At 35.5% G+C, this 23535-nt stretch overlaps 1 protein-coding gene across 1 annotated transcript; it reads left to right on the forward strand.

Annotated features, from left to right (window-relative positions):
- The first annotated feature begins 18393 nt into the window (after positions 1 to 18393).
- On the forward strand, positions 18394 to 23132 carry LOC122310117. The gene is made up of 7 exons (XM_043124003.1): positions 18394 to 18399; positions 18841 to 18951; positions 19171 to 19231; positions 19380 to 19475; positions 19593 to 20288; positions 20377 to 21520; positions 21839 to 23132. The coding sequence occupies exons 1-7, from the start codon at positions 18394 to 18396 to the stop codon at positions 23130 to 23132; spliced, it is 3408 nt and encodes a 1135-aa protein (XP_042979937.1).
- Positions 23133 to 23535: the final 403 nt, after the last annotated feature.

Below are 23535 nucleotides of genomic sequence, written 5' to 3' on the forward strand. Positions count from 1 at the left end.
AACCGTTAAAATCGATTAAAAAAATGATAGTTTAACAATAAAAGTTTACTTAGCACCATATTTGGCAACCATATTTTCTGATTTTATTTTTTATTTTTAAAAAAGAAAGAAATATACATATATATATTTTTTATATATAAAATGATTGTCAAATAGATTATTTGTTCGCCATACTCATTTACAAATTGACAGCTTTAATAGTTTATGGTGTAAATTAAAAATATGGTAATAATTTATAAGTATAAATATTGAGAAATTCTTTAACTATAAAAAAATTATATAAAAATAAATTCACAAACTGACATAGTTTGATGTGGTACAAATTACTTTTATTATAAAGTAGATCTAACGTATCATATAAAATTATATTGGTTTATAGGTTTATTTTTATAAAATCTCTTTATTTCTAAACATATTTTTTTTTTTTGAAAAAAAAAAAACCCGCTTGAAAGCCAAGGAAAATTTAAATTAAAGCTTCAACAAAAGTAAAAAGCAAAGGAAAAAAAGAAGAAAATAAAAGAAAAAGAGATGAGTTAATGTGATGAGATCATGGGCTTGCATAGGGCCCACTATTTGATACTCTTCATAGCGTTATCAAGGGGTCCGAGGGTTGAGTTGTCATATTGGTCATTTAAACAATGTTACTTTAGTCATATAATGTAAATTAAAAAAATATATATATATATATTGAAAAGATGGAAACTTGGTGGGTACAGGGATTTTATTCCCATCTGAATGGTCCAAGTCATCTCCGGTTTGTATGGAGGGAGGAAGGACTAATGTTACAGTACCTAAAATAAGGGGGGATAGTGAATGACGTTGAAGTCCGGTGGCTATCTACGTTGACGTTGCTAGGTGGACATGGGCGGGCCCAAACCAAAAGTTTGGTAAAATATGCATATCAATCATGTGCATCGTTTTGAGGTTCATTTATTTGAGCTCGTGCACACAGCTCAGAATAAGATCGTCTTTTTACGCTTTTGTGGCTCCAGGGCAGGTGTGGAAATAATGGTCGAGCCTTTTTGTTCACCGACCATTGAGCCCAGTTAGAAGGCCTGCACTTTCTTGGGCTGAGATCTGGCCTTCCTGATGGACCCTCCTCCTCCTCCTCGTCGTCCCAAAGTCATTTATGTTTTTCTTGAAACCGGATGTTTGGCCTGTTCCTAGTTTGACACCCACGAATGCGGGTAATGATACGTGATCAATTCAACCTCCAGAAGCGAAACTCCAATTTTATTATTTTCTAGGACTAATGGTTCACCAACTCACATTTATATAGTGAGTTATAAGAGTTATGAGAAACTGTAAAGTATTCTCATTATAATGATCTTTCAATCCAAAAGACCTGTAAATATAAGTCTTGTGCCAAATTTCGTAAATATGTATATTTTCCTCTCTATTTCTATTTGTTGCATTTATGTCTAATTTGCTGCTATGAACATATGTATGGGCATTGTACTACTATCCTAGAACGCCATCGTGGGCTTGAAATGATACTAACCAAGACTCGAGTCACACTATGGGCCGGGCGTGATTCTTTCTTCCTTTCCAATTCATTCCTACAAAATAGGTCGTAACAGTACAATTATGCAAGAAATTAAAGTCATAGGTGATAATGTCCATTGACTAGATGTTAAGATTAGTGTCATCGTCAAAGATTAATCCGAATCTTTTTAAGAATTGATAAAGGGCATTGTTAATCGATCATCTAACTCAGAGAGAGAGAGAGAGAGAGAGAGAGAGAGAGAGAGAGAGAGAGAGAGAGAGAGAGAGAGAGAGAGAGAGAGAGAGAGAGAGAGAGAGAGAGAGAGAGAGAGATCTTGTGGTGCTACGGATGGCACAAACCAATATTATTTGACAACAACGATCACTGGGATGACAACACTGAGAGAGAGCGAATGGAGAGGAGTGTGTGGAGGAGAAATGAGCTCGGCCTGAAAACCATTGTATCTTGTACTACAACATCAAATTTTAAATGATGATTGGATTACTGATGTGTCGCTATAAGGTATAGGTTGGTGTAAAACAAAGAAAACCACCACATCTGGTCTGCACACTGCACTATTACCCTTATTACATCATAGTCGTCCATCTGCGTGATGTGTGATAAATTGTAAAATAGCTTGAAAGTGATGTATCTTTATCTTATTAATCGTATTGATAGATTAAATAGAGAGAAAGATGACAAATTACTCATATAATCTGAGATCATCTCTATATTTTTCTTGATCCATTTGGATGGTCTAATGCATGAAAAGATAGATATTATAACATTAAGTTGTTATGTGATGCCTATCATGTTGTCGATCTGAAAATTCTAGTATTAGCTAGATGATTAATATAGGTCCAAATGACAGGCCTTTCTCTCTAATTTCGATTAAGTAACGGAGAGGCTCTGATCAAGTCATAGAGCTCATACATAGAAAAATTGGACATTTAACACACTACACACACACATATATATACATTACCCGAATTTGTAATATTTATTATAGTGATGTTAGGCTATCACCTAGCAATGATCGCTAGGCGTGCCGCCTAGGCATGCAAAACTCAACTTTTTAATTTTTCATATTTTTTATTCATATTTTTAACACCTTTTAAATATTTAAAAAAAAAATTAATACATTAATAATCACTTCTTTAATTAGTACGTAAAAGAAAAAAATTAAAAAAAAATTAAATATATGAACGGTCAAAATGAAGTTGCAAAGTGGAGGGACAAAGTTGCATTATTTTATTTATTAACTTCACTTTTCAAATTATTTTAAGCCTAACGTAACTTTCCAAAGTATTTTAAGCCTAAATTACTAAAACCCATGAACATCTAACATGATGACGTGCAAAATGTATTAACATTCGATGTATAGTTTGTCTAAATAAATTAATCATTTAAATGATATATATTTATTTTAGTAGTTGATCTCCATCCTCACGACGTGCAAGCTAGATCATATAGTATCAATATCTATCTATAATAATAAGCGCCTATCGTGCTTCTACAGGAATGAGCAGTGAATTGTTGCGTTCCATTTTTTTTCTTCCGTTTTTATTACATAGTTACTTTTTTAACCTTTTGTTTTATTTCTTTGTGTCCGTTTATATAAGGATTTTTTGGTCTTTAGTAACTGTGTCAGAAGGTTGGCTGCTTTATATTTTTCTTTCTACTTTTCTATTTTTCTCGATTCTTCTTCTCTTTGTCTCTCTCTTCTCTCATATATATATATATATATATATATATATATCTCTCTCTCTCTCTCTCTCTCTGAAGCTCACGAACCCAGATCTCTGCCAAAGCTTCAAGATCCACTCCACCCCACCGAAAAGTCTGAACTTTTTACTAACCAGAAGATTACTCACCTGCAAAAGCCACGACGATCGATCAGGATCTACGATACCCGGTATTCATTTCTCAAGTTTTCTCACTCACCGCTTTTTTCATTCTCCCAAAATTAAACTTTTTGGTGGTTCTTACGGTGACCGTTTTGCTTTTCACTGTGGCCGTGGGTTGTAAAATACCCACTTTTGAACGGGGACAAATCAAAGCTCGGGATTGATAGGGAATGGTCTAAGGATTTTTTTGAAACTAAGGGAAACGAGTTTTGGCCGTGGGTGGTGGTGGAAATGGCGGTCGAAGGCCAAAAAGGGGCTGGACGGAGTTGAGCTCGTGGGAGCTGCTCCGGCAACGGATCGAGGCCGGAAATGGGTGGTTTTGGTCGGCAAGAGGTAGGGGAAGAAGCTGTGAAGAGATGGTGGCCGGAGGTGGTGTGACGGTGCCGGAATTGGTGAAAAACCGTATGGCTTGGAGGAGCTCGTGGTGGCTAACGGTGGCTCGGATGGAGGTGAAACTTGGTGGGGATCTTCACCGGTGAGAGGGGAAGAAAACTGGGTGGGTGGTGTAGGCCACGCCGCCGGAGAGCGGCAGTTCTGGGCTGCGAAAGCAACCGGCGACAGGGGAGAAAAAACAGGCAGGTGCCGTGACTTCCAGGGGCTCGTGGCGGCTAACGGCTGGTCTGATGGCTCTGAAAATTGGTGAGGATGATCTCTGGTATGAGGGGAAGAGAATGGTGGGGGTGGTGTATAACACAGCCTTCGGACGGCAGCGGTTCTGGGCTGCGAAAGCAACCGGCGACAGGGGAGAAAAAACAGGCAGGTGCCGTGACTTCCAGGGGATCGTGGCGGCTAACGGCTGGTCCGATGGCTCTAAAAATTGGTGGGGATGATCTCTGGTAGGAGGGGAAGAGAATGGTGGGGGTGGTGTATAACATAGCCTCCGGACGGCGGTGCACCGGGCGGTTAAAGGGGCGACGATGAAATGGAAAGGAGAGCTCTGTGTGTGTGTGTTTAACCCGTATCATGTGCATTAAAGCCTTGAACGTTTTTCACCTTCATCCTTATATATTATTGTGATGATCTATAGAAATACAATAATGATTTGAAGACCCACTACTGGGGTTAGTATTGAACAGTATTAGAACTTTATATGCAATTTCTCCTCCTTGTATATTTATATATAGTTAGTTAGGTTCTCCTAATTTTCTTTTCTCATTTTCTAAAAGATGTAAATTATATTTTATTCTCTCAAATAAGGCTGATCTTTATTTTAAGATATTTGAGGTAGAAGACTGACATGATTTTTTAGGCTAAGCAAGTACAGTTAGGGATTATTTTTATGAGCAATGATGCAAGTATAAATTTTTTTATAATTCTTTATATATTATTTTAAATTGAAAGTATTTTTATAAAAAGCGATGCTATTTTTATTGGTTATTTTATAAAATCATATCTTATTTAAAATAGAATTACATAAAAAAACATTTTGAAAAAAATTATGTGTATCATTTTTTTTTTAATAAGATCCCAAGAAGGATTAAGATTTAGATGTAGTGGTGAAGTTGTTGGTGATTTTGACAAAAGATTATCGAGATGATTAGGAGTAAACAGTGGTTGTGAGAGCTTAAGCCAAACTACTAATTAAATCAACTACCTAATCAAAAGAAAATGAGCCTTTTGTACTGTTAGACAATCCATGAGAGAATATTAAAGCAATAGTGCTTAAATTAATATATATATATATATATATGTATATCTTTGGGCTGTTACAATGTCTCCCTCTAGAATAGATCATTTTTTCCCTACCTGAATTGATGCATTCAACAAAGCTAAAAATTCAAGCTGCCGACACAATAATTGAGGTGCTGCTGTGCTATGGGAAATAGTTTTATAATATGAAAAGGAATATATGAATAAATAAAGAAACTTGGTGGTGGAACGGATGAAGGAAGAAGAGCATATAGAAAGTTGGGTAACAAAGCTAAAAATCCAAGCTGCCGACACAATAATTGAGGTGCTGCTGTGCTATGGGAAATAGTTTTATAATATGAAAAGGAATATATGAATAAATAAAGAAACTTGGTGGTGGAACGGATGAAGGAAGAAGAGCATATAGAAAGTTGGGTACAGCGAGGCATGTACGTATCTTTGGATCCATTGAAAAGATTGGAAAGAAATGATACCACGCCATTTTGGTTAGGTAAATGTCACAAAACGATGTCCATTCTATTGACTCAGTATATAATCGAAATGCAATGCACGTTGATTAAGTATTATTATTAATAATTAATAATAATAGAATATGATGAGACATATGCTTCCCAGAAGACAAGGGAGGCCCCCAATCTTTGAAAGCTAGCTATTGATTTTATTTAATAATATATGTTTGCCTTAATTATTAAAACCCTCCCAACTCCCATCAGCTTTTTCATATATATGGTCTTTCCCTCACTAAGAAATTAAACCCATCCGATCCTCCATCGACCATGTACGTACGTGGTGGTTTGCAATTAGCTAGCTGCTTCCATGATCATCATCACATTTTGGTGCTAAAAGTCAATTGGAGTGGACCTAAGATTTATTTTTCTTTAGTTGTTAGCTCTTTGTTTTGGACCAATTAATCATGCACCACACATATTTTATATATATATATATATATGTATATAAGAAAAATATTTTAGATATAAATAAATTATACAAAAGTTAACTTACAAGCTGATATAATTTGATATGATATATGAGATTGTAAAATTAATTTTATTATAAAATAGATTTAAAAAATTATATTAATTTAGAAATTTATTTTTATAAAACTTTTAGACGCGACACTTCTCAATATATAATTCACCAGCGGCGCCGACAAGCTCTTAATTTCGTGTACATTAAATAATATATTTCTCTGCGATTATTGCAGGAAGATTAACTCTTGATTAAGAAAATCAGCCTCTAATAAGCCGGTCCCACAACACAGCATGTTGATTAGTTTTTTAATGGTGCTGAGTTGTGTTTGGGATTTTGACCCTATAACATTTTCTCACTAAATCATCTTCTATGTTTCAAAAGTTCCAAACAAAGATCTTTGTACAAGGTCTTCATTAGAGCATTAAATTTCTCTCTCCTGGCTGCTATATAGATAGCTTGATACATAGATTAATGCTTACGGTGCACAATTATTGAGCAAAAAGTTGTATCAGAAAAGATTGAATACAATTTTATATATATAAATATTAATGATTTTTAGAGCTAATTAATATAAAAGTATATATTTTTCTTGCATAACATGAATAATAATTAATAATGAATTGAGTTGATCATGATCAGTTTATTTCAATTTCCAACCAGCACGTTTCCTAATCGAATGTGGTCCACTCAATTATTCGAACCCATCTTATAAAAAGTATCAGTAACTATTCATGTGTCGGTAAAGAATCCAACATTTATTGACTTGTTGAATTGAAGATTGCAAAAAATTAATAAAAACCGTTCAGTTATTTTTCTGTCGACTTCTCTCTTATTTTCTTTCTTTAACTTAAAAGTTTAAGCACAATTTTTATTTTTTTATTTTTTGCAATCTTTAATCAATCATAATTAATGTTTTTATATATTTTTTTTGTTAAGATTAAATACCAATACTGTAATTGAATGATTGATTAATAATGAACGGGTAGCGTAATGTATTAAATATGATGTTATATCATGTTGATGGTGTTGCGAGTAGAGTAGTTAATCTAGGAATTTAACGGGTCGAAGACATACTTAGTCGAGCATCCAAACAAGTCGTGATTCACCAAAAAGCAAAACCGAAAACCGCTTTAAGGACACCTGGTTTTCATTTGGTGGGAGGAAATCCACTTCTCAGCACAAATACATTGCATGTGGGTTTCCCTTGTGTTTATTATCACGTACACAAACCTCCCACATTCCTCTCACGAAATAAAACTGTTTTCCATTGACCCACCCCGACTCCTATCATTTCGCTCCTCACCTTCTCTTTCCTCTCACTTATTTTCTCTACTTTTTTTTTGCCCTATCTTATAGAATTTGCATGTAGGTTTCCGTTTTTGTTGATAAAGCTCTGTACGAAGAGATTTTGGCCGTTGTCTTCTTTGGTTTTCTCTTTTTTGCTCTGTTTGGAGGGTTTTCTGATGGAAAACGGTGCGGATTCGACCTCCCGGGATTTTTTCAGCTGTACCCATGTCTAACATCTTCGGTTTCAGTGGTAAACTCTCGATTGCCTTAGAAAAATATAAATGATATACTTTAAGTGTTCTTCTAAATAATATACTTAGTAAAGAATTCATCAAAATTAAGCAATTAACTTCTCTCTCTCTCTCTCTCTCTCTCTCTCTCTCTCTCTCTCTCTCTCTCTCTCTCTCTTAACAAGAGCGGTGGTCCTCTATTTTAGACCAGACAACTCTGATCCGTAGGATTTTTACAGGTCTTCTGTAGCTGTCAGGCGCCGCATAGCTATGACACTACATTGCTCTTCTGTAGCTGTCAGGCGCCGCAGCTATGATACTACATCACTCTTGTCTCTTGTAGAGAAATACTTCACGAGAGATGATTTATCATAATTTTCTCTATAAAAGAATTATTCAGTTCATCTTCTTTTGTATCTCATCTTCTTCACTTTTCTGAAATTAGTCTGCATTCTTACTCTGCAATCTCTTTCTGCTTTCTCACTTTGCAATGGCTCAGCAATCTTCTCCTTACCAATATATGAGGTATTCTGCACCTCGTTCACCAGTTGTTTCTACTTCTTCCGTAGGTGTTATAATGCAATCCAATAATGATCTGACTAATAAGTCAGATCATGAAATTATCTACGAGCTTGTGAGTCTCGGTACCCGATACTCATAAACGCTTGTCGCATATTCTCAGCGACTACAATCTAGGACTGGTGGGGTTGACAAACTCTACGAGAATATTTCTATCCTTCAGCGGCTTCTTATGGATTCCAACATGAAGATAGAAGCACTAAAGCGAGAGAACAGATATTTAAAATTTTTGCTTAACTCTTCTTTTCGAGTGGCTACTCCTTTAGATAGGAAAGACATGCAGATTTTTAAAGAGAAAGAGCGTTTAAAGATCGAGGCAAAAAGCCTCAAATTTCTGTAATTTTGCTTTGTGATAATAAAATAATACTTCACAAATATTCATATTTGTGTTTCTATCTTTTGTTAGATCTTCTATGTGTTCTATTTTATTTCTCATTTAATAATGCACAATTTCTTACAAAACCGTAATATGAATATGAAATACTAATTGTATTTAAGAGATGATATTTTAGATTTAATAATTTCATTCATCTCCTCCATGAATGTTCTCTAAATCCCAACTAAAGCTTCTCATTTTACAAATCTTTGCTTGTTATTTGGAAAAATTCCACGGGATCAAGATATCAACAATCATGACAGCGCTGCTGCTCTCCTTCTAAACAGGTTGATTCACATGAATAACCTCAGTTGCTTCAGTATACTGAATGAGATGTACTTATTTCTTATGTTCTTTATTTTAGGGCATTTCACCTCTCTTATCTGCTGTTGAGCGGTGCATAGCGGTGTTGCTGATTGTTGAACGTGTTGCTGATTACTATTATTTACTTTCATGGGAAGGTTTTACATTTATATTTTGCCTCCACTAAGCAAACGTCCCTTGGAGTGGCTCGGGAAAAAATATTTATAATTTATTTTTTTTGGCACCGATGATGATCATTGAATATTGATGATTTTCTTCTTTCTACTTTTGACTTTTAAGACACATTTTGTTGGATAATTTGCTTTGTCATTTATTATTTTTCAAACTTTTTGTAGACATGTGGGATAAACTAATTTTTAGGAATGAGTCATGCGTTCTTATCGCTAAAAAATACTATTTCCTACTGATATACGAATCTATCATTGTAGTGTGGAGACACTCTCAATCTATTGTGCTTTCTATTTATCCCGTGATAATATATTATGGAGTATAATATAGGAAGTGGGTAGGGTCGGTTGCAAGGGTTGTGGGATCCTTTTCCTTATCTTACATTTCTTTCCTGTTTCAAAGTAAAAAATATAAAAGCAATTTGCCCAAAGTTTGACAATAATGCTTCTCCAATGAAAGCAACCACTCACCTACTCTCTCTCTCTCTCTAGATTGCTTGTGAGGTATGAATTCAATTTCGTTAAGTTTGCCTACGCCATACGGAATCAGAAATTCTAATTGGATAGCTGGGAAAGATTAGATGCGTACAGTATTGCACATTAATATATGTTATAATTGGATTATCATTCCCCAACTCGCATCAAATATATTTAATTATAATAATATAATATAATTTTGTATGATTTCTCATTTATCATCATATCTTTAATGCTCCAATGGTCGATGTAACATCAGTTGTCAATTGCATATATATATATATACATATTTATATATAGTTAGTTAGGTTCTCCTATTTTTTTTTGTTATTTTTTAGATGATGTAAATTATATTTTATTCTCTCAAATAAGACTGGAAATTTTGGTAAGAGTAGGCATGCATGCTGTTTCAGCTTAAAGAAATGGCCAGTGATGATTCTCGAAAGCATAACCGGCCAATAAAGAAAAATATATATGCAAGTTGATTTGTAGGCATTTCTTCATTCTTTTGGACATGGTAAAAAGTATCGAATTGATCATAAATTGATTCGATCATCTTCGTTAGGAATTCATGTTAATTTAATTCCTATTATATTGATCTATTTTTGATCGATAAAATTGAAGATAATTAGTGTGTGAGATATTACATTGTTTAATAATGAGAAATTCTTATTCTTAAAAACAAAGTAAATAATAAATATATGTATGATGAGTTTCATCTTTTATTAATTAACATCGCGCTCGTCATTATCTCTATGCATGTATGTTATTCAAATATGACTAAAGATATACAGTAATACATTATAAGTCATCATGAATCCGCAGAAGGATTTGGTTGCAGCAGTGATTTTGAAGGGTGATAAGACATCTAGATGATTGAGGATAACAGTAACCTTGAATAATTGAGTGGGCCCCACCTGATTAGGAAACGTACTGGTTGGAGATTGAAATAATTCAATAATTGCCCTTACTACTCATTTTTTTATTTTCCATCTGTCATTGAAAGAAATAATATTGCTTACTTTATAATGGTTCACAGACGCCTACGCATTCGAAGCGGATGAGGAAGATGTAAGTTTGGTTTTTAGGAATCTTGGCATGGAGGATGACCCCGCTTGTGGGCCCATCATTGACAATATTGCCATAAAAAAGCTCTTCACTTCCGATAGACCCAAAGATATCCTTTTTTTCCTCTCTCTCATCTTTGGCAGGAGAAAAGTCAAAAATCTAAACTTAAAAGCTAAAGCTGGATGGTGGTTAGAATAATTTTCGGATCTTATTTTTATCTAAATATATTTTTTAAATTTATTAGTTTGTCTTCATATTTTTTTCTTCTTGCTTAACTTGCTCTTTATTTTTAATAGTTGGTAAATCTAACAGAGAATCGTTATAAAGATAGCAGCAATAATATGTATATTAATCTAATATAATTGGTCAAAAGGCCATCGTGGAGCGTTAGGCAGCTGTGGGCTCGACTGCTCTGCATCGCGTGGGGCTGTGAAGATTTAAGAAATCGTAGTCATATCCAGAATCGTATATTTGTGACCTTGGTGCCTTTTGATAAAGTGGGCTTTTTTTTTTCCAAAAAATAATTGCAAGCGCATGTGATGCTTCTCTTGTCTTTACGTCCTAATTGGAGGTTCCGGTAACTGTAAAAATCAAAGTGACACCTTTTTCATCACGAGTCAATCGGATTCCCAACAAATATGAAAGCAGAAATTTGATTTTTACAGTTTTGAAAAAATTATAATGATTAGATAAAAGCACAAATTTGAGAAGTTTTGAAACATAGGGCATGCCATTAACCCATGATGTAAGCAACCGATCAAGTGCTTATAATACTGCTGGCAACCTATTCATGATTAGCTTTAATTAATTTAGACAAATCTCAAAAAGTGCGATATGATTCTTGAAAGCAAAGCAAATCATATAAAATGTGAAAAATTTTCAAGTGTTGAAAATTTGAAATTGTCCATATCCTAAAAGGCTACCACTTACCATCTCAAAAAAGAATCAAGTAATCTTGCTCGTATTGGACATTTGAAAGTGATCGTATTTAAAACCTTATCCCTTGCCTTCTTTGAAAGACTTTTCCAAGAAAAGAAAAAGTTAAAATGCATGCATGCATGCATGAAAAATATATCTTTTATGAGAATTTTCTTACAAAATTCTAAGTGAAAATTCTTATATGTTGACGATGGTGGAGATCAAGAATCAAATAGATAGCTCATGATGCGAAAAAGTTGAATTATTTTTTATATTTTATGTTAAAATTTGAAAAAAATAAAATATTTATATGAGATGAAATAATTTGAATTGTATAATTAAACCAAATCTAACATATTTGTTCAAGTGATAAAAGTCTTGATTTTGGTGCTATGCTTTCTCTAGGTATGAGGCTTGAATTATATTAAATGCATATCATAATTTCTAGAGGTCATTCGGATTGAAGAAATTTTATATTAAATTATTTAATGTGCACTTATGAAATTTTTAATTTTCTTTTTAAATTATAATCTTAGGACAACATTTATATATTTTATTAAAAAATAATATTTATAATTATAAAGCCTAAAAGTTTCGTGCATTATTTAAAAAAAAAATGATAAATGTGAGCCAAAATATTGTTGTTCTAATATTTTAAAATTTGATTAGATTTCAAGATCTGATCGATTTGAAGTGTGACTGATAAGTGAGGAGCCAATTAAATAACAACACCTGCACTACACGTGACCCCTTTTCCATCACCACCGCATGACACGTTTCAGCTCTTGCATTTAATTGCTCACCGAAACAACCGGTCTCTGTAGATCTTTCTTTTAATTTAATATAATATTATTTGATCTCGAAAACGGGCGGTTGATTCTACAATGTAACTGTTGGCCTTGCCACGTGACAAGACAAAGAGCTAATATATATCGATCGTTTCGTTTTGATCTTATCATCATCATGTATAGCTAATATATATACATCTATATAATATAAATTAACTTAGTTGTTGACATTAGACATCGACTTCTTGAAATAAATTATTGAACTAAGTTTTAATATATCAATTTCCAAACTTCATCAAGAGATCTAAATATATAAAAGACTCTCTACTTAAATAAAAACATATATATTTATTTTTTGAAATTTTTATTAATATATATAATAAATCCTAAGCTTGGTAAATGGGGGGTACGTGGTATATAAATCCTATGTATATATAGCCCCATGGTCGGGAGCTGCACGTAATTTCTCAAACCAATCATGACTCATATCAATCTCGTTTTACCCCGACAATATCTATCCTGCTTGTACACACAAGATATGAATGTTCCTTTGTTTTTGATATTTTCACTATAAAGACTTCTTAAAATAATCCATGATAAGTTTCAAAATAATCCATGATATGTAAAAGCATTATTCTCATGCAAAAAATATGTTACATATAGATATAATAATAGTTATAAAAATATGGAATCATTATCATGATCGATGTTGAATTATTGCACTGCGTACGTACTGGCCTACCTTATAGGAAACAAACATGAAAAGCGACAAAAATTCATCAGGCAAATGTCATACAAATATGACTACAGTAATAGATTATAAGTCATCATGAATCCGTAAAGAGATTTGGTTGCAGCAGTGGTTTGACAGGGTGATAGGACGTCTAGATGATTAAGAATAACAGGCACCTTAAAACGGTCTTTATGGCTCATTTGTGTTCACTTCTAACTTGGTCTTGCATAGCTGATTCGGTTTTTGTTTCAGAAGGTACATATTTCCTTAGTTTTATTTCTTTTTTTATGGTAAGGAAAATCTGTTTACACATAATCTGCCTGTGTATATATATGTATATATATATAATATAATTAAAACTTACAATGCCTTTTGTGTCTAAACAGGAATTGTCCTCATCAAGAGATCTAAATATATAAAAGACTCTCTATTATTCATTTCAAGACCTGTAAGTGCCTTTATATATATATATATTATATATCTCTTTTTGCTGGTCCCTACTTATAATTTTTTTGTGGATCCTTGCTTTGAATGGAAAATTAATTTTGAGAAATATTTTATTCAAGAATTTTGATATGTGATATCGATCTACGTTTTTTATAAGTTCCATTTTCATGGTATTTGTGATGACCCGCTTTTAAGTGTATTTTCTCTTAAATGGTTGTTTTTATTTTAATTAATATATCAGTTATTTATTTTAATTTATTTGAGGTTGTGTTTTATTTTTTTTAGTTGTTTTGTGGTTTTAATCTTTTTGGCGGTTTGTTTCGTTTTCTCGGAGTGAGGACTGGACCTCATCTCTTTTCACATCTTTTTTTCCTTTTTTCTCTTTTTTCTTTTTCTTTTTCCCTTCTTTTCCTTTTTTCCTTCTTTTTCTTTTTTTCTTTTTTCTTTTTCTCTCTTCTCTCTCCCCGATCCGGAACCCCCCCGTGCTCTCTCTCTCTCTCTCTCTCTCTCTCTCTCTCTCTCTCTCTCTCTCTCTCTCTCTCTCTCTCTCTCTCTCTCTCTCTCTCTCTCTCCTCCCTCTCCCTCACGCCGGCGTCCCCTTCTCCAGCCCCTACCGCCGCCGTCCGGCCACCGTTCGGCCTCCCACCGGTCCCATTCTCTTCCTCTCCCTCCGGTGCACCACCCCTCCAAAGCCCACCCCCAACCGGCCGGCCGTTTGGTCGGAAAAGCTCCAAGAAGGGCGCACGGATTTTGCTCCGATCCGCCGCCGTCGCTCCACCTCCGGCCACCATTTCTTCACCACTTCATCACCGACTCCTTGCCGTCCTAACCCACCCATTTCCGGCCTCCAACGACCACCGGAACAGCTCCTACGAGCTTAGTTTCCGTTTTGGGTAATCCAGCCATTTCCGGCGATTCCGCCGCCACCCACGGCCAACCACCACTTCCAATAGCTTCACAACCATCCCTAGACCATTCCCTATCAATCTCGTATCCTAGTTTGTCCCCGTTCAAAAGTGGGTTTTTCAAACCCACGGCCACAGTGAATTTTCACTGTGACGTTGCTGTTTTTCCACCGTTTGCAACGCCGCTTATTTTCTAAAATTACCATATAGCGTTGTAAGTATTTTCCAAACCCTATTTTCAGATTTTAATATATATTGCTCATTCAATTATTTACTGTTGTTGGTTGTTGATTCCGGACTAAGTCCGAGGAGTTTCGGGGGTCGGATGGATGGAGGACGGAGTTGCCTGTTTATGTGATTTATGTTTGTTGGATTATTTTATTATGCATTGTTATGACATTACATGGTGCATGCACGTGAGTTTGTTGATTTATGTGAAAAGCCTGTGTATTGGCGTAAGTGTATTGCGAGTGCGTGTGTATCACGAGCCCAAGCCGGGATGAGTTATTATCTCGGTGGAGCTCCTCTGGTCACTCGGGAGCGGAATAAACTGAGTGATGTCCCCTGAGTTGTCGAGAGAGATGAAGGGAGCGGGGCTAGGGGATGCTTGGCTACGAACGCGCCGGGCGTGGAACCGGGCATCGCCCTACTCACCGACTCCGTGGCCCTTCGCTGGCGAGGGCTAGAGGATGCTTGGCTACGCACGCGCGGGGCGCGGAACTGGGCATCGCTCGTTAGGTGTCACATGCGTGGTGGTACTCTACGGTGTGACACTGGAGCCAGGGTGTGCGGATGACCCTTAGGGGAGGTCATGGTGCATACGGTTAAAATTGGATAATGGTTTATGAGGCCAAATGGGACTTTTGGCGTGGGCCAGATGGACTTCTGGCGAGATATTGGGCCGGATGGACTTCTGGTGAGATATTGGGTCAAATGGACTTTTGGCGGCCAAATGTGACTTTTGGCGTGTTTTTCGGAAAGGATGTGTTTTTGGGCCAAATAGGTTTTTGGCGTGTGTGGAAAACTGGTGTTTTATGGGCTTTGTGCATTGGGCATGGTTCATGCATCTTGTTTGAGTTTTATGTGTTTTTATCTGGTAGTGTTTGGGTTTTACTTACCTGCGGTACCATTCGTGGTTCCGTAGCTTTTGGTGCAGAGTTAGAGGACGATGAGGAGGAGGCTGAGCCCGAGGATGCGGCTCCGCCGGGTTGCTGATGCTATCTTTTTTATTTGTTAAAGCCGTATTTGTGTTTTGTAATATTTCATCTATGTATGTTTTAAACAGCTTGTATTACGTTAAGAAAAATTCTGGTACTTAGTTATGACTTTCGTTATCCGCTGCGTGTTTCTCTGTACACATCTGTTGCCTTGCACACACTCGGCACCCGTCGATGGGATGGTGACCCGGGTTGTCACCATCCGGACGTCTCAATTTCCCCGTGTTCGGGCGTGGGGATTTTGGGGGCGTCACAGTATTTTTCCATTTCATGTGTTATTTTCTTATCTTCATTTCCTTGTTGATTTAAAGTATACATCAGACTTTCATTCAAATATATTTGAATACAATATTTGGATTACCATTCTATTGACTCCTCAGTATATAATCGAAATGCAATGCACGTTGATTAAGTATTATTATTAATAATTAATAATAATAGAATATGATGAGACATATGATGAGACATATGCTTCCCACCAAGGAGACAAGGGAGGCCCCCCAATCTTTGAAAGCTAGCTATTGAAATATGTCTCCAATATCACATAAATTCAAAGCTTGAACGCTAAAAGATCTTCTACTTGCTTTTGTTATGGGCGGGGTACGTAATTTCATTACTTATTTTCCATTAGGGATCATAAGCTTTGATTTTATTTAATAATATATGTCATAGAACTTCATGGAAAGCTAGGGAAAGGTAGAGGAACATGTGGTGGAGCTGTGGTGGCGAGGTGGTGGCCATACGGTGGCTCACGGCGGCGGATTGGCCGTTTGAAGCTATTCTCAGCCTTGGAGAGTGAGGGAGAGTGAGAGCTCTACATAGGTCCGTTGGCCATGGAATTTCTTGGGGAAGTTTGTGGTGATGAGAGGAACAAGGTGGTGGTGGTGAAACACCATGGGTGGCCGTGTACGGTGGTGCACGGCGGTGCAACCGAACGTGTGTGTGTGAAGACCCATCGGAGAAAGAGTGAGAGTTAGGGAGAAAGAAGGACATAGGGAGGAAGCTCTTGACATGGTGGTTCCGTTGGTGGTGCTTGGTGGCCGTTTCGGCCGTGTATGGTGGTCCAAAGAGGTGAAAAAGGGTTGAAGACCCATTTGTTTGGAAGAGAAAAGAGAGAGATCGGGTGGCCGGTAAAGCACACCACCGGTGAGGTTGTGTTCGCCGGTGAGGGAGGAACACACCGGTGAGGGAGGTGAGGCACGGCGGCTGGAGGTGGCGCCGTCTGGAGCGTAGACCGAACGGTGGAGGAAGTTCATGCACAGTGATAGGTTGGAAGCTTCACGAGGGAGAGAGAAAAGGGAGAAAGAAAGAAAAGAGAAAGAGAAAAAGACTGAAGGGAAAGGGTAGGGGCCTGGGTATTTAATATCAGTCCTACGTTTCGGGATCTTCAAAAAAATCTAACGATGAGTTTAAACACTGATTTGAAAACGCGTAAGTATTTTATTTAAAATAAACACTTTAATAAAACACTAAGAGAAATTAAGATAGAATATTATTTTATAAACTAAGGTTTATAAAATAATATTTTCTTCATCATTATATAAAATGATAAGGTATCATTAATTAATCAAAGTGCATAAAACACTGAGAGGAATTAAGATAGAATATTATTTTATAAACTAAAGTTTATAAAATAATATTTCTTCATCATTATCTAAATTGATAATATATCATTAATCACTCAAAGCTTTGAGTGATTTTATTTAATAATATATGTTTGCCTTAATTATTAAAACTCTCCCAACTCCCATCAGCTTTTTCATATATATGGTCTTTCCCTCACTAAGAAATTAAACCCATCCGATCCTCCATCAACCATGTACGTACATGGTGGTTTGCAATTAGCTAGCTGCTTCCATGATCATCATCACATTTTGGTGCTAAAAGTCAATTGGATTGGACCTAAGATTTATTTTTCTTTAGTTGTTAGCTCTTTGTTTTGGACCAATTAATCATGCACCACACATATTATATGTATATATATATAAGAAAAATATTTTAGATATAAATAAATTATACAAAAGTAAACTTACAAGCTAATATAATTTGATATGATATATGAGATTGTAAAATTAATTTTATTATAAAATAGATTTAAAAAATTATATTAATTTAGAAATTTATTTTTATGAAACTTTTAGACGCGACACTTCTCAATATATAATTCACCAACGGTGCCGACAAGCTCTTAATTTCGTGTACGTTAAATAATATCTTTCTCTGCGAGTATTGCAGGAAGATTGACCCTTGATTAAGAAAATCAGCCTCTAATAAGCTGGTCCCACAACACAGCATGTTGATTAGTTTTTTAATGGTGCTGAGTTGTGTTTGGGATTTTGACCCTATAACATTTTCTCACTAAATCATCTTCTATGTTTCAAAAGTTCCAAACAAAGATCTTTGTACAAGGTCTTCATTGAAAATCATTCTTTTGGTTGTGTGGAACAATATCCAACTTTTGGAAGAATCATTTGCTTCGTTAACATAATGAGTAGTGGTAAGCTTGTGTTAATAAGTTATGTAGCATTTGTTTTGAAATAGTAATATTAGTTTTGTAAAAGTTAAGTTTGGAGACTATTTTTTGAAGATCAAAGAAAACAACAGGCCTGGTCCCTACTTATAATTTTTTTGTGGATCCTTGCTTTGAATGGCAAATTAATTTTGAGAAATATTTTATTCAAGAATTTTGATATGTGATATCGATCTATGCTTTTTATAAGTTCTATTTTCATGGTATTTTTCCATTTCATGTGTTATTTTCTTATCTTCATTTCCTTGTTGATTTAAAGTATAAATAATTTGGTTGTATGTATTTTTCAACATATGAATCAACGAAATTGTTTATAGCATTTAAAATGCATCATGGAGGTATGGATTTCGCATTAAGCAATTATTATTTATTCATTTAATTTTGGTTGTGTGGAACAGTATCCAACTTTTGGAAGAATCATTTGCTTCGTTAACATAATGAGTAGCGGTAAGCTTGTGTTAATAAGTTATGTAGCATTTGTTTTGAAATAGTAATATTAGTTTTGTAAAAGTTAAGTTTGGAGACTATTTTTTGAAGATCAAAGAAAACAACGGGCGGAGAATATCCCGTATAAAGATTTACCAGAAGAGAAAAAGGAAGAACTCCGTAGAAAACAGAGAGAAATACATGCTAAAAAAAAGGCATCTAGCAGCGATTCCCTCCAATTAAAAGATTCAACTTCGTTTGATGGTGATCAACTGACTATATCAATTGATGAACGTTCAAATGATGATATCCAACATATAAACATCATTTAAGACTTTACTGTTCTACAAAAGGTGTCAAGGAGACAACAGATTTTCCATTTTGATATTGACATCGGTGAACTGATTTCATCTCATGAAGTATGTGTTCCTCCTGGTGTAAATTTCTGTGTGGTTGATTCAGAGGCAACTTCATCATTAAACAATGTGACAGATCGTTCAAATTGTTCGAGTCATTCTATGGATTTCTGACACGTAAATTAGGAAATATATACATAGATGAAACAACCGTCTCTAATCAGTTTATGATTCAACAGGTTTTCCTGAAATTATTTTGTCATCTTTCGTATTCAAACATCCTTATGTTCTTTTTCATTGAAATTTGGGAACATTCTATTCAAATAGGCTCCATGTGTTGTTCAGGAACAGTCAAGTTTTGAAACAAGTATATCGCCACCTTGTAGGGGTAAGAAACCAGTATAATTATATTATTCATTCTTCTGATTCCATTGTCAACTCTTGTCACTCTTCCAGTAGTGTCCTTGGTCAAATCATTCAAAAAACAATCGATGAGTTTACACCTATTGTCTTATATTCACTTTTGAACTCAATAGGTGAGGGGCATCGCCGCTCTGCTGGACTTAGGCAATTATTACAAGTCGTGCCATCTGAAGCATATTCTTTGCCGTATGTGCCTTCTTGCAGACATTGTAAAGCAAAGCGATTCTATCATGAAACAAACTGATTTTGTTGTGCTGATGGGATAATTTCTTTGGCCACAAATGCCGTCCCTGATCAACTTTATGATCTTTTCACCTCTAACACAGATGAATCTGCACATTTTAAGACCTATGTTCGAACTTATAATAACAAGTTCGCGTTTACATCCTTTGGAGTTGAATTCGATGAAGATCTTTGCAGACGGAATAGAGGAATTTATACCTTTCGAACTCAGGGACAGATCTATCACTATATCAATGATTTAATCCCTTTAAATGGCCGTCCTTCTTATCTTCAATTGTATTTCTATGATACGGAGCATGAATTAGAAAATCGCATTTCTGATTCAGACAGAATGAATCCATCAATTATAGCTCAACTCATCGATATTCTTCACATCAATCCATATTCTCTGTTCTTTCGATCTCTTGGTGATTTGTCAAATTTGGAAAATCAAGTAATCCATATAAGATCAGATGCTGGTCTAGATCAACGTGTATTCAATGTCCCGACATCTTCACAAGTTGCAGCAATATGGGTTGAAAATGAAGATGCAGATCAGCTAAGAGGACGAGACATTTATGTCTTTAGTCATTCTGGTGGAAGTCATATAATTCAATATTATTTTGGCTGCTATGATCCACTTCAGTATCCGTTGTTATTTCCTCTTGGCGATACTAGTTGGCACCAAGGCATTCAAAGGGTCAATAGAGGAAGCACATTAACAAGTAACAAAACAACCCGATCAATAGATCCTCATCGATCAATATCAACAGAAGAATTACTTAGAAGAGAACATCGAGGTTATAGTGTAATCTTAATGTTCTCATTTTGTACTTAGTTTATAGACATCCAATTTTATAATATTTCATTTCCCTACAACTTTTGCAGCATTGAACAGAAAAAGGAATGATCCAATTGTTTCGTGTCGTGAATATTATTGCTACAAGTTACAAATCAGAGAAAATGTCAGATCAATTTTGTTACTGTCTGGTCGCCTATTGCAACAATTTATTGTCGATATGTATGTTAAGATCGAGACGTCAAGATTAGATTATTTTCGTAGCAAACAACAACATATTCGATCTGAGTTATATCAAGGTATTGTTGATACCATTACACTTGGGGAAATTGATGCTTCTAATGTTGGAAAACGGATTATTCTGCCTTCATCATTTATTGGGGGTCCAAGAGATATGCAAAAAAAATATATGGAAGTAATGGGTTTAGTTCAGCGTTATGGTAAACCAGACATTTTTTTAACAATGACGTGCAATCCAAACTGGCAAGAAATTTCAAATGAATTACGCCTGCATGAGGAGAGTCAAAATCGGCCTGATTTGGTTGCTCGGGTCTTTCGTGCAAAATTAGAAGAATTAAAGGATCGATTATTCAAGCAGCAGATATTTGGAAAAGTCTCGGCATATGTTTATGTTATTGAGCACCAAAAAAGAGGGCTTCCACATGCGCATTTTTTAATTATATTACAGAGGAATTGGAAACTCTATGCGCTTGAATCTTTTGATGAGATCGTATCGGCAGAAATACCTGATAAAAACACAAATTTACACTTGCATAATGCTGTTATCAAGCATATGATGCATGAACCATGTGGAGTGTTGAATCCAACAAATGTTTGCATGAAAAAAAATAGTTGTTGCAAAAGCCAATATCCAAAAAGTTATGCATTAGGTACGACTGTTGGAAATGATTGCTTCCCAATATATAAGCTTTCTGACAATGGAATAACTGTCAAACTGAGAGGCCATAATTTGGATAACCGTTGGGTCGTTCCATATAATCCATATTTGCTTGCAACATTTGACTGTCACATTAATGTGGAGATTTGTTCTACGATAAAAGCAGTCAAATATCTTTATAAGTACGTTTACAAAGGGCATGATCGTGTTGCTTTCAATTTGATTTCCGAACAAACCAATCAACAAATTGACGAAATCCAACAATTCCAATCGGCCCGATGGATTGCTCCACCTGAAGCTATGTGGAAAATATACGGCTTCATTGTTAATGAAATGTACCCATCAGTATATAACTTACATTTACATCTTGAGGATAAACACCAAATAACTTTTCGAGCAAATGAAGACTTAATCAATATTCTCAACTCTGATTGATCTGCAAAATCAATGTTAACAGAATTCTTTGCATTAAACCAAGTAGATGAAAATGTCAGGACATTGTCATACAAAGAATTTCCAGAATTTTATGTTTGGAGCCAACAATACAAAGAGTGGACTCGTCGGAAAAAAAAAACTGTTATAGGTTGAATTATTACAGCAAATCCATTTGAAGGTGAGAGGTATTATCTGCGGATATTGCTAAATCATGTAAGAGGACCTTTGTCGTTTGAAGATCTTAGGACAGTTGATGGTGTCGTGGCTCCAACATTTCGTGAGGCAGCAACTATGCATGGTTTGCTACAAAGAGATAGTAGCTTACAAGATTGTTTACATGAAGCATCTCTATATCAAATGCCATCCAGTTTGAGACGACTATTTGCAACTATTTTGGTTTATTGTAATCCAACCAATCCGAGAGAGCTTTGGGAATGTTTTGAGCAAGATATGTCAGTTGATTTTAGGTCGACTGAAAATTCTATGTCGGATGTAAGAATGCAAGTTTTGCGCTCAATCTCTTTTACACTTGAATCAATGGGGAAAGACATTAATTCGTTCCATCTTCTTGATGACAACATTTGTTTTGGTGAAGACCAACTCGAATCTAGGGAAATCGATGATGAATTGGCTGTTGAAATTCCAGAAGAAGATATTGTTGCATCAGAAGCCCTTAATAGTAAACAACGACATGTCTATAATTCAGTTTTGGGAAAAGTTTTTTCTAATGAAGCTGCTACATTCTTTGTCGACGGCCCTGCTGGGACGGGGAAGACATTCCTGTACAAGGCACTTCTTGCCGCAGTAAGATCAAGAAAATTAGTCGCACTTGCAACTGCTTCATCTGGTGTTGCTGCATCCATCCTTCCTGGAGGTCGAACAGCACACTCGCGCTTTAAGATTCCACTAGATACTGATGAACATAGCATATGTTGTGTCAGTAAACAAAGTGCCATCGCAAAGTTACTACGTGTGGTAAGGTTAATTATATGGGATGAGGCCCCTATGCCAAGAAAACAACATATTCAAGTATTAGATAAAATGCTACGAGACATTAATGATTCAGAGTTAACATTTGGTGGAAAAGTTGTCGTTTTTGGTGGCGATTTTCGCCAGGTTTTACCTGTGGTTCATAAAGGAACAAGACAAGAACATGTTGACGCCAATTTGGTTTCTTCTTACTTGTGGCCTACATTGATCAAGTTTCATTTGACTGAAAATATGCGAGCAAGATTGGATCCAGTCTTTTCAGAATATGTGTTAGAATTGGGCAATGGAATGCCACCAATCACAGTTGATGAAACTATAAAAATTCTTGATGGCATGCTTGTTCCTTACGAAGATGACTGTACTTCTTTGGATCATTTAATAGATGCTGTTTTCCATGATATTCATGAATATTCAATAAATATTTCAGCTATGATGAATCGGGCCATATTAACACCAAAGAACAGTTATGTTGATGAAATAAATGCATTGCTAATTCATAGATTTCCTGGTGAGCTTAAGTGATATTATAGCTTTGATGAAGCAATAGATACATCTGAACAGTCAATTATGGAAGATTTTTTAAATACTCTAACCCCAAATGAACTTCCTCCTCATGAATTGTTACTGAAGATAAACTGTCCTATCATGCTGCTTAGAAACATTAATCCTTCAAAAGGACTATGCAACGGAACACGTCTAATTTGTCAGGCTTTTGATCAAAATGTCATTGATGCAAAAATCGCAGTTGGGCATCACAGCGGAAAAAGGGTCTTTATTCCAAGGATCCCATTCTTACCAAATGTTAATGAAAATAGTGGCTTCTCATTCAAACGAACTCAGTTCCCTATCAGATTAAGTTTTGCAATGATTATAAATAAGTCACAAGGGCAAACATTGGATTTTGTTGGAATATATTTACCTCAAC

Source organism: Carya illinoinensis, chromosome 5 (genome assembly GCF_018687715.1).
Source record: "Carya illinoinensis cultivar Pawnee chromosome 5, C.illinoinensisPawnee_v1, whole genome shotgun sequence".
In the NCBI taxonomy this organism is placed as follows: domain Eukaryota; kingdom Viridiplantae; phylum Streptophyta; class Magnoliopsida; order Fagales; family Juglandaceae; genus Carya; species Carya illinoinensis.

What these genes read in the sequence shown, in the direction of transcription:
- LOC122310117 (XM_043124003.1), top strand. An exon ending in TCTGTGTGGTTGATTCAGAG is followed by an intron (nt 18,952 to 19,170) that starts GCAACTTCATCA and finishes CTATTCAAATAG; the next exon opens with GCTCCATGTGTTGTTCAGGA. An exon ending in ACTTAGAAGAGAACATCGAG is followed by an intron (nt 20,289 to 20,376) that starts GTTATAGTGTAA and finishes CAACTTTTGCAG; the next exon opens with CATTGAACAGAAAAAGGAAT.